Raw genomic sequence first — 12,620 nt, forward strand, 5'->3', positions numbered from 1 at the left:
TCAAGTGTTTTTTTATAGTAGGTTAGTTTAGTGTGTTCGTTTGTTACTTCCCACGACCCCGAACAAGGCTGTGTGTCTTGTTTTTCTTACTCCCACCGCCAACCTTAGGTTGTGTGGCGTTCCCCGACTTTGGTCGGCATATTTTGTTATCCTGTTCCATCTTAATTTTGGTGGCATGTTTTCTTTGTTTCTTGCCTTATTTTCTTCAAGAGGATACTAACGTCGACCATGGAATAAAATGTATCGTGCCACGCGCGCCTTTTGGGGCCCGTGAGGAGGAACATGTAGCAGTCCGCATCAGCATTGACGGAGTGGATTCTACTACTCTTGGCCACCCCTGGATCATGGCCCCCCTCTTCCGTCATGCTCGTTTCCCCCTCCGGTGCTGCTCGCCCAGAACCATTGAACTGAATACGGCCTACCGCAAGTTACTTAGGCCTAATTTATTGTTACCGCCATGGACTGAGAGATTTTAATTGTTATTTTGTTAATTTGTGCACAGATCTCTATTAATTGTTATTCCATTTAAATTTTAAATTCTTTAGCCTACTTGTTGACTTTTTTTTAATTTTATAATCTTATTAGATTTTCTCTTAAATTCCTTCTGATTTTTGGGGCCCCTAAATTTTCTATTGTTACCCAGTTCTAAATACAGTATTAAGAAGACATATTTATATTTATTGTTATATATTGTTAATTTAAAATAATTTTTAAGGTAAAAGTTAGTAAGGTCTTTTTAGCCTATTTCGAATAATAAAAGAAATGACTGTAAGTCAGCAGCTTAGATGGATGACTAAATCCTTTAAAGTTTTCTTGAGAGTAATTCATGTATTATTGTTGATTATTGTTGTTGTGCATTTAAATGGTTTATTACAGCTTGTTTCTCTCAAATGGCGTGTTGTTCTTGAACCTCCATCCATGGTTCTAATTTTGTTAAGTAAAGTTTTGTGAGCCGCTCCTCGGGCCTGCGCATGGATCACGCTTCCATTTCGTTAGTCTGGGTGCAGGCACGAGGGCATGGTTCAAAATTGAATGATTGATTTTCTTGTTTCTGTTTTTAATTAATATACTTTTCATGATGGAAATTTAATCTTCTTCAATGTTATAATTTAGTATTGTATACAAAAGTTGATAGTTTTCGAGGTATAATCGAAAACCCAAAATGCGTACCTTTACCCCCCCCCCCCTTCACAACTCCACCAACCCTGGCTCAACACCTAGGAGTCAGGACTTTTGGTATGTTAACACCCTAAGCCCCCTGAACAATACTGAAGGAATTGCTTAGTTACCTGCTCACGCACTCTACACCCACTTTTGGATCATTCATTGACTGGACTATTTATTAGTAATGTTGTTGTAAAAAAACACTACAGATTGATAGGAACGAGATTTGAAATGTCAAGGAATCGCTACTGAAAATATATCCCCAACTTTTTTTAACACACTGTAAAAAAAATCATGTGTACGTACTTCGGGAATGTTCCAACATGTTGTGAACTTCATAACAAAGTCATTATATGTATATAAAATATGAGGCAATTTTAAAATAAACCAAAAAGGTGAAAGTTTTAGCCGTCTATGACGTATCCCTAAGGTTTTTTCAGTTACGGAATTTTTTAAACAAACATTTCGGCTTAGAATGACAATTTTTGAGGTTTTCAACTCATCAAAACTAAAAAACCAAAAGTTATAATAATTTTACAATTTAGATTTAAACTAGTGTTGGTGTGTACAACCTTTGACAAAAAATTCATCCAAATATTGTAGGTCAACCGTTAATGCATATGGTAAAATTAGTTGATTTAGCATGGAATGACACATTTGAAAAACATATTATTAATTGTCCAGCAATAAGTCTTGGATTATAAAACCACGATATTGAAAATGTTAAAAGAACAGAATTTTGAAGTAAGGAATATTCTAGAGCATAAAATTTTACAGTTGGTTAATCGTGACGCTGGTGCCACATATTAGCAAAATGTGACGCAGAAAGAAATATGGCTGAAGTAACGCAGATAAATAATTAGGCAGAAGAGTGTCACCGATAGATTCACAGAGATAATTGAGGAAAATTAATTGTTGAGTAGTTGGCCCTTTCAGTATAAGTGCTGTTTCAGTAGCTGGTAGACTTCTCTTACAGGGACGTTGCTTCTGACTACACTTGCTAAAAATGAATATCTTACCGATCTTACTGATTTCGTCCGTAAGTTTATATTTTTTTATTTATTCTAACTAAACGATAACACACTATATGTAGTCCAAAGATTAAGTTTGATGTTATTTTATTGTGTAATTATAAGCGTATTTTTGAATGATTTAACATAATTATTTATAAAACCATAAATTATTTATTGTTTAAAACATGGTTTAGTCTGTTATTATATCCCGTTTGATCTAGCAATACTTAAGAACTGCCAATTTTATTTTGATTTGATTTTTTCACTGATCACACGAACATAACATATCTTCATAAAAGTCACCTATGAAGATTAAATGCTGACTTTAAAAATAGTTAAATTTGTTATAAACATCTAAATTTTAAGTCACCTAATAAAGTGCGGAGATTATTATTTCAGCTTTATTTTTGAAACTCCAATATATACGTTTTGCAGTGTAATGCTGTAAACTGTTTATGAACAAAAACTTTAACAAATTGAAATATTATATTACTTATTACAATGGTTATGCTATTCTTTTACAGACGTTCGCACTTTGTGATGCTGTCGGTAAGTAGTCCTAGAAACATTCAATTTAATTTTTTTAACATTTAACTGCCTATGCAATTTTTGGGTTTTAATCGGTCATTTTCGTTGTCATGGAAACTGATTCGTATCATATGAGGAACACACACACCAATTTTTATTGAAATTGGATTATAATTGAGGAAGAAAAGTGTACCTGACTAAAAACCACTTGACTTTCGAAAAACGAAAAAAGTACCCCCTGTCAAGGGTATTAGTAGGACCCTTAGGCATGCTAAAGTAAGAGTGTATAAAAGTCGCTGTATAGCTTAAAATAATTTTTTCTTCCATAATATTTGGTATGTACGTGTTCAGGAAAGTGTGTTATACAAAACTAAATAATAAAAAATTTTTAAAAAAATTTAATATTTGACAGCGTACCCTCTGCGTCTTGATTACTGTAGTAGTAGGACCTTGGACATGCTAAATTAGGCTGCAATAGTTTATAAAAGTAGCTGAAAATTTTAAAAATATTTTTTTTCTTCCTTAATTTTTATTATCTACGTGTTCAGAAAAGTCTGTTCTACAAAACTAAATAATAAAAAAAATAAAAAATGTATATTTGAGTACTGTGTTACCTTTAGTTGAAACAGCTGACTAAATTCTTTTATTCCCTTTAAATATGAATAGTCATAAGGTTAACATGGGGAACCACAGAGCCACTGGGGCGGAGGATTTTTGAGATAAGAATATGCCTATATGTTAATCGTGGATGTTAGCTATAATCATGCCAAATTTCAGCCCAATCCGTCCAGTAGTTAATGCGTGATTGAACTTTAAACAAAAAAACACACAAACTTTCACATTTATAACATTAGTAAGATAAGATATATGCCCGTTAAGCACGATAACTTGAGCAAAAATGATCCGATTTAGGCCTATGAAATTTGGTAGAAACGTGTAAACCTGCGTTTATTCGAACGAGTTCGCTAACCAGCATGATCGGACTATGGGAACGGGGTTAATGGGGGGTTTTATGGGCGTAAAAATAGTTTTTTCCCCATTATTGACTCTAAAAACATAAAATTTCTCAATTTCTTTCCAGACCATTTTGTAGAGCTTAAAATAAGATATAATTTTGTATATTGAAGTGTTGTTGTATGCCTAACGGAGATAATTTAAAAAACTTTAAATTTAAAACTATCATGTTATTCTTACGGAGAATAAATAAACTACCTATTGCAGTTTTCTTGTTTATGGATATATTTTTATCAAATTTGGCAATTTTGTTTATTTCATACTATGCTACAAACTTTTCAATAAAAACACACCTCAATACCTTTCCTGTAGCAGCAAAACTAGGTACTCATTAAAATTAATGTAATTTAAAATAATAGGAAATAAATCTGACAATTTTCAGGGTATATTTTAGTATAAATCCAGCCAGGTAAATGGAAATTCACTTAGTCTACAGGTTTGCTGCGGTGGAGGTATTTTTGGATTTTGGAAAACAATTGTGGGATATGAACTAGTGAACCTCTGGTTTTGGTACAATCTGCATTTAAAAAGATTTAAACTATTTTTAGGTTATGGATTTGGGTTGGTCCCTAATTCCAAAGTTTAGTCGAAATCCTTCTGCTGGATTTCGAGATATACACGTTGAATAAAAAGTCAACACCCCTCCCCCTTCTAATATTTTTATATGTAAATATACAGAGATATCATTTTGATGGTCTTGCAATCTTAGCAGAAAGTTCATTTTATGATTTTAAAATTTTTGAGTGTCCCCCAAAAAGGGGGATTTAGAGGGCAACTCAAAAATTTCAAATGTAAACCCCCTTCAAGTGACACCTCATTTTGAAGTGTTTACAAAAACTTAAAGAATGGTGAAAACCAGAGTTCGCTATCTCTCCTCTGTCCAAAAATGGTAGCCAATATTAAAATTAGGAACCAATAATACCATTAATTTTTCATAACATTTGACGGGCTGCCATTTTGGATAGAGATGAAATAGCAAACTCTGATTTTCACCATTTTGTAAGTTGTTGTAAACACTTTAAAATGAGGTGTCAATTGAAGGGAGTTTACATTAAAAAATGTTGAGTTGCCCCTAAAATCCCCCATTTTTGGGGACATTTAAAAACTTCAAAATCAGAAAATGAAACTTCCTGCTAAGATTGCCCGACCACTAAAAGGATATCTCTGTATATTCACTTAGAAAAATATTAGAGACAGGCAAACACACATAGCTCGTATTAGAGAACAGGATTTATATACAGAGTGAACAACTTAACTTTGCTACCATTGGTATCTCAGAAACTATTAGATTTTGAGAAAACATTAATTGGGGAACCATTTTCCAAAATTGTGGCTAACTTTAAAATTTCATATTGGAACCCTCATATTTATGGTGTTTTTAGAATTTGGTGTAGTTTTAAAACTTTTATTTTGTAAATTTTTCTCTAAAGCTACTTGCTTAGGAGCTACAGTGTGTTACATTTGGGGGAAAGTGGCTTTTCTGTACATTCTGCATCCTGTATCTCCTAAACGAGTAAGTTTAGGGAGGAAATGCAAAGAATAAATTAGTCTCGAAATTGCACATAAATTCAAAAAATATCCTAAAATACGTTAAAAATATCAACTTAACTTTTTCAAAATTGTCGACTAATTTTTGGAACTTCTTACTAAGCTCTATCTAATTTATGATATTTTTAGAATTTAGATTACATTTTTAGACCTGTTAATAGTATATCATTAAGGTAAGTAAATTCCATCAACTTTCAAATTTGGACTTTATCCGTACCAGTTACTAACTCTTTCAGTTTTCGAGCTATCAACTGTTTTCCCCATATAAAACCTATGTTTATCGTTAAACATGTTGTGTCACAAAGTCTAAGGAGACACAATCGGCACTGAAAACAATTATAATGGCTAAACATGGAAACCTCGAAACCTGGAAGAATTTTTTGAAAATATTTTTCAAATGTTTGTTTTTGGGACATTGTTGTAGTATTGCATATCAAATTAAAGCTCAGCTGATAAGGAATGCAAAATGTAATCAGAATAAAGATAAATGCATTTTAAAGTAAGTTATAGGGTACCAAAGTTTTCACATAAAGAGCTGCAATTTATAAATAAATAAAAGTTATTATACTCTTTGAACCATAATTTGTACATAAATGGGAATTGTTTTGTTCAGAATTTAAAGGACTACAACATACAAAATTTGTATCAAAATCGTTCTAGCCGTTTTCGAGAAAATAATATTTTTCGTTATTTTTTGGGTTATATGAAAAAATCACAATTAAAAAAAAAATTGAAAATCACCTTAGAGAGGCCATGGAATTGTACCTACATAACACATTTCATAAAAATTTGACCAGAGGTGTGGGTCTGTAGCTCTGTACACATCCACACACACACATACACATCACCCCGAAAACTACTTTTTTGGGTTCAGGGGGACCAGAAATGGAGATATCCACCTAAAACACAAGCTCAAAATCTTAACAAAAACAATACTTTCTCCGTATTGAGGGAGAAAGTAGGAAAATATGACTAAAAGTGGAATCCACATTTCTTTTTGTCATAAGAAAATAATTCGTTCATAATTAATTTTATGTTTCCTCAAAATCTAGCAGTTTCTATGAGATACCAATGTTCAATGTTCACCCTGTATAGTGGGCAATTACATAGCCTCCTCTATTTCAAGGTGACGGTGTACGAGTGTGGCAACGCCGCACAAGCCGGCCCATGCCATGAAAATAACAATACGAACGTGTTAACACCATCGATCTCTATATTATCAAATAATAGAGATCCATGTTTAACACAAACAAGACGCTGCATTATGAATTACCTAGTTCAACAGCTGTTCTGGTACTGCGGCGTTGCCACCATTGTCTCACCACGGCCTTGCCTTAGCCTTGCTTGAAAAAGCTGAAACCAAACTTGTTTAATTTTCTTGTTTAGTGAAATCGTTTCTCGATGCTGAAGAATTGAAGGAAATATCTGAAGACAGCTTAACGGTAGTCAAAAAGACTTCGTATGGCGAAGGCCAAAACTTTGAATGGACCTGCTTTAAGAAGAAGGGTTCAAAGGGCTTCCTGGTAAAGGCGACTTACTACACGCTCTTTCAGTATGTTTTGCTGGACTGGTTTCTAGTTGACGAGTGCGAGTTCCAAAAAAATACATACGGAAAAAGAGTGATTGTATCTGAACATCCTTCGTTATCAGTCAAATTACAATGCAAAATGGCTAGGCCTATCGGTAAAGGCGACGAGAATAAAGAACTGGAATACAAGTTTAATTACAAGCCTAAGACTAAAAAGTCTGACAATGCTTTCACCGTCATTAGCGAGAGGCAACCACTGGTAGACCTACACTGAATGTATAAGGTCGCATTAAACCTTTTTTTAATGAAATACATTTTTATCACTTCTTTATTCCATCCCTGAAAATATCTTATCAGTAGAACGAAGTTATTGTTAAAAGCTGTTATGTGTTAAACTATTAAGTATTTGCGACAAAATGACACCATTCTAGGTTTGCATACGCTCACAGTTTAGGGACAACAGACAATATAAGATTTTTTTTCAAAATATTTGTATTTGCTTGGATAAAATGGTCATAAGTGCACTAAACGGTGTTTTTATTTCAAATGTCTTGTCTTTTTTAGAATCCTCATTAGATTTCAAATAATAATACTGTATTTAGTACAGAGTCATTTAGATCAAATATCTGTATAAGCCCTTATTCTCCAATAGAAGTTCGAATTTGGGATTTTTGAGGAAAATTCAATACGTAAGTTTTTCTATGCTGAATTGAAGAGATTGTCAACTATTACTAAAAACTTCTTCAATAGACCTAACCTTTAGAATAATGTATAAAAACCTTCTGTTTCGTTGATTTTTATTCTTATAACTAAGAGTTTATCTTAAAAAAAAACACGAGACGGCTAAAATTGAATTTCCTGTAAAATTCATGCAGGTATTTGCTTAAATTATATGTGAAGAGCTGCATTAAATATAATGTTTAAATGGGTTTTATTGTAACTTTTAGAATCCTTTAAGAAGATTTATGATAAGAATAGGCCTATTAAGGAATATTTAGGATTAACATCCTTATGGGCCGATTTTTGTGATACATTTTAAATGTGTGCTTATTTTTAGTTTTAGAGAAAAATTAATGGGCTGGCACCTGACTTTAGCAAATTTCCCATATAGGGATTAAGCTATTACCGTAGTACTCATGGTATGAGGGCTTTGCCTTTTATATATATAGATTTTGATCAAATTTGGAAAACCCAATAAAAATTGGTGGTGATCCTAAGTCAATATCACGAAAATTTTTCATAAAAAAGCATGTGGTATTTTTTAAATATTAATTTGTCAAAATGTTGGGATAAAACATCATTTTAAAGAGTTAAAAAAACAATTAATTTAGTAGCCTATAGCCTCTTGAAGTGTTTTTTTACGGTTATTAATTACGGAAAGAATTCAATAAATTGTAAAATTCCCATGTTAAATTTAGGGAGAATAAGTAAACTGTTGCTCTTTGCTTCTTTATGGAAATATTTTGGTCAAACTTGGCAAATTTATTTATTTTATACTAAGCTATTCGTGTTTTACTAAAAACACACTTTAGCAGTAAACCTAGTTGTAAAGTCCAACCAGGCAAATGGATGCTCAGTCTGCAGGTTTGTTGAGGCGGGGGTATTATTTTCATCTTTTGATGTTTGAAACAATTCCTGATCCCAAGGCTGAAATTCATCGCCGACTTGCAGAAGTTTATGGAGAAAAAAAGTTATCAGTGAGGAATGGTAAGAAAATAGATTCGGCAATTCAATGATGGGCGAATGTTCGGACGAGGCTCGCAGTGGGCGGTCACCTGTTGTGAGTCCCATTCTGCTGATGCCACTCAAAACCTTATGCACGGATTGGGGATGCGGAATACTATCCCCCGGAAAACTACCCCCCCCCCCCAGGTGAAACGTGACGTCACAAAATCTGCTTACTAACCAATATGGAAGCCGTGACCGCGACTGGAATACTACCCCCCCCTAGACAAATCATGCTATGTAATTTTAATTTTAATTCGAGTAATTCCGTTGGATAATAGAAAAGGCATATGGTGAATATAAAACAGATTTTCGAAATGTTACAGCAAGTTTGGTTGGTTAAGTTAGGTTAGATTAGAACTGTTTGACAACTAAATTTGAGTGTCCGTGACTGGAAAACTGCCCCCCCCCCGGTCTCTGACGTCAATATGACGTAGGAACCTGCTTGGGGGGGTAGTTTTCCGGGGGGGGGGGCAGTCATCCGGCGACCCCACGGATTTGGTTGGAGGCAGTTTGACCATCCGCCGTACAGCCCTGATCTGGTACCTTCTGATTTCCACTTGTTTTTGCGGAACCGCGCCGAACTTGGACAACGACACACGCGGACAACGTTAAAGTTGGACAGATTAAGTTTCCAGGGTTGTCGTTTGCGTGCAACGTTACCCTTGGACACATTTGAATGTGTCCAGATTCGTCGTGTCGTGCAACGCCACCCCTGGACAACTTAAAAACTTGTCCAGGTTCGTCGTTTGCATGCAACGTTAAACTTGGACACATTTGAATGTGTCCAAGGGTAACGTTGCACGCAAACGACAACCCTGGACAACTTATAAATGTGTCCAGGTTCGTCGTTTGCGTGCAACGTTAAGCTTGCTGGACACATTTGAATGTGTCCATGTTCGTCGTTGTCTGCTTTTATCGTTGTCTGATCGAGGCGGTGTCTGCTTTTAACGTAGTCCACGTTTAACGTTGTCCAACTTCGACATCGTCCCGTTTTTCATACGGGATTTCATACGGCGCCGCTTTGACAGCGATGACGACGCTCAAGACGGTGTTTGGAAATGGCTCTCTTCAATGGCGGCATGAAGAGGGTATAGAAAAGTTGGTTCCTCGCTACGACAAATGTCTAAAAATTGGTGGACACTATGTAGAAAAATAGTTTAAGATATTCTCTTTCTGTTAGAGATAAATTTTGTTGAAAAATAAAATGATCTGTATGTCTTTTCCAAAACGGTACTTACTTTTTGGACATGCCTCGTAATAACTTTAATTGATTGTTAATCTGGCTCAATAAATGTCTTAGCTTTTTAGAGCGAAATAGTTTGCCACCTCATCACTATAATTAATGTATACAATGATATATGATATGATGTATAACATTTACATCAGTCAGTTTTACTCTTACGATTTTTCCAAACTTTTCTTCTCTTACCCAACCTGCTCTAGTTATGTTGTTGATGTTTGAAATCGGTTTGAGAAATAGACAACATTATGAGGCAATATACAGCCGTGATTCTGGCCCGCCCAAATACAATCGATTATATCATTATTATTAAAAGAGTACACTTAAAAAGCCTTTATAAAGAGCACACTTTTTTATATAGGCCTACATTTAAAAAAGTGTGCTTGAATGGGCGGGCCAGCTTCACGTCACTCGTGCCGTTGCGTAGTGTGCCACAGCCAAATAGGTTCATCTTCAAGGATACCTACTGCTGTAGTTCTGCCCGTGCCTCGCCACGGGAGAGAACGCAGAGATTTAGTGATTTTTCCCTGCCTCGACCAATGCAAATTTATTTTTCTTCACATGAAATCTCCAAAACTTAGGGTTTTCAAGTATTTAGATAAAAACCAGGTTTGGCCGCAATTTTCCCAATACGGCGGTGTTTGCCCAAGGCCACTCGGCAAATTCATAATCAGTGCAAAAAACCGAATCAGAATCAGTCAAAAAACCTTTGTCCATCCAAATTTCTAGGTCCCCCTAGCTGACGCTCAGATTAACCTTATGTTATTTTTTTCCCTATTTACAATATTCTCCATAAGAATTCAATAAGAATTTTAAAATCACGATTTTTGAATTTTCTCCGTAACTAATAATTTTGCAAAAAAACTTTAACATGCTAGGCTAAATTATTTGTTTTTTAATCTCTTTAAAACGATCTAGAAAGGAACTGGGCCTTTTTTGTTTCAAGGCCGATGGTAAAAATGAGAAAACCCAATTTTTATCCCATAAAACCCCTTTCCGTGGTCGCTGTCAAGATCAGTGTTTTGGTCAGAGGCGTCAACCCACCACCACAAAAATCCAAGGTGGCGGGTTTACGTGTACATACAAGTCTACCCACCACCACAACAACCCACCATCACACATTTATCCGAGGTGGCAATTTACAGAGAAATTGAGTAATTTGATTACTTTTTGGCTTGTGACATGACAATTTTGGAATGTGTCTAATAACAAATAACTAAAGAATACTTAATTGTAAATTTTGTATAGAATTTATTTGTTGAATTAATACTTAATGCGTACTTTTGAGGATGGGTGCACTGATGGACGTACCACGTCTCGGTGACGCCAGGAAGAAGTTGTCGCTCCAAGCAAAACAGTTTACCACCCCGCGACTGCCGTCCCAAGCAAAACGTACGTTAAGGAAGCATTTTTATAAAGTTCCTATGACCGTTTTCTAAAACCGTTTTAAATCTTGTGGGTGGTGATACATCTGGCCACCGATACAATACCTTAAAATATTGTTAAAAGTTAATAAGCTAAAAGGGGGTTCTCATACTTTGGACCCCAGGCATACAATTACCCTCAAAAGAAATATGAAAAGTCTGTCATGCTTTTAAGGCGAGATTAAAGCTAGTTTAGTTTCACCTACTGTTTGTAATTATTATGTAAAATGTATTGTTTTGTGTCTTGAGTTGTCTGGAAAATCAGTTTTGACTGAAGACCGCTTTAAATAAAGGCATTTTATTATTATTAAGTCAAATGTCTTTGTTTTGTGATTGAATCAGTGTAGTGACTATTTTATGTTACATGTCGAAGCTATAGTGATAGTGGATGCCTAATGATGTCAGTGTGTTCACAAAACGCATTACAACTTATCACCAAATAAAAATAGGAACACCAGAAGGTTAAAACTGAACCAAACTGTCTAGTATATGCTGCAGCATGCTGTGAAAAAATTGGCAGGCAGCTCTCACTTCTTGAAGTCTAATGAAAAACTAGAAAAGTAATATTAATATTAATTGAAATATTTTAAACAATTGTTAAAATTGTCGGACAAAACTGTACCCATGATAACAAAATCTATCATTTCTTCCAAACCGTCAAATACTCACTAATTTAAATGAGGGTAACAATCACTCAACTATTTAAAACATCTTTAATCAGTAGTAAGTAAAAAATCAATTTGTATAAAAAAACATAATAAAGTTGAGGGTTGAAAAAAATGTTACGGTAACTGTTATATTTTAGGGCAAGTTTTTACATAACGTTCCATTGGGATAGATTAAACAAAACATCTCTATACATGACCATCTTTTATCAAACTAGTCCACTCTGGTTGAAATTTAGAATACTATTCCTGAAATACAGATACATCTACAGTACATTAGAACCTGATGACATGCTGAGGTAAAGAACTAGTGTCTTTCTTATCGTTTTTGTGAACACAAAACTTCAATTCTGTAACCAACCCATTAATTAAAATTTTTATCCAACATCCAATGTGAAAAGCAGTTGAATATTGAAAACAGTTTTTACGGTAAGAAGCTAGGTATAGTAGTATTAGGTGGTTTTTTAATGTAGGTATAGTAAGTTGAAAAGTTTGTTTATTTTTGTTAAGTTTTATAAAATTCATTAAATTTGCTGCTTTTGTATACTACCTGTGAGTAAGTTTCCAATATACTCCATATAGTTCAGAACTTTGTGGACTCAGAGGGTGTTAAACTATCAAAGTTCTACTGAATTAAATATTTATATTCTTATAGTTTACCTGAGTTCTTCATTACAAAACTTCACCATTATCTTAACAAATGTCAACAGCAACTAAAGTTTTTAAACACTCATTGACAAATCATATGATTTAAGACCATTTCAGAGT

The 12,620-nt window shown here is 34.4% G+C and overlaps 1 protein-coding gene across 1 annotated transcript; it reads left to right on the forward strand.

The window, feature by feature from the left end:
- The first annotated feature begins 762 nt into the window (after positions 1-762).
- On the forward strand, positions 763-7,238 carry LOC129003117 (uncharacterized). The gene is made up of 3 exons (XM_054431358.1): positions 763-768; positions 2,702-2,726; positions 6,654-7,238. Exons 1-3 carry the CDS (start codon positions 763-765, stop codon positions 7,067-7,069), a joined length of 447 nt encoding a protein of 148 aa, XP_054287333.1. The 3' UTR covers positions 7,070-7,238.
- Positions 7,239-12,620: the final 5,382 nt, after the last annotated feature.

This window comes from Macrosteles quadrilineatus, unplaced genomic scaffold (genome assembly GCF_028750875.1).
Source record: "Macrosteles quadrilineatus isolate MER2022 unplaced genomic scaffold, UCM_ALF_1.0 Scaffold_1__1_contigs__length_201487025, whole genome shotgun sequence".
Lineage (NCBI taxonomy): Eukaryota > Metazoa > Arthropoda > Insecta > Hemiptera > Cicadellidae > Macrosteles > Macrosteles quadrilineatus.

Excerpts from the sequence above, each read along its gene's own strand:
- LOC129003117 (XM_054431358.1), top strand. Across the intron at positions 2,727-6,653 it reads CGCACTTTGTGATGCTGTCG|TGAAATCGTTTCTCGATGCT; the intron begins GTAAGTAGTCCT and ends TTTCTTGTTTAG.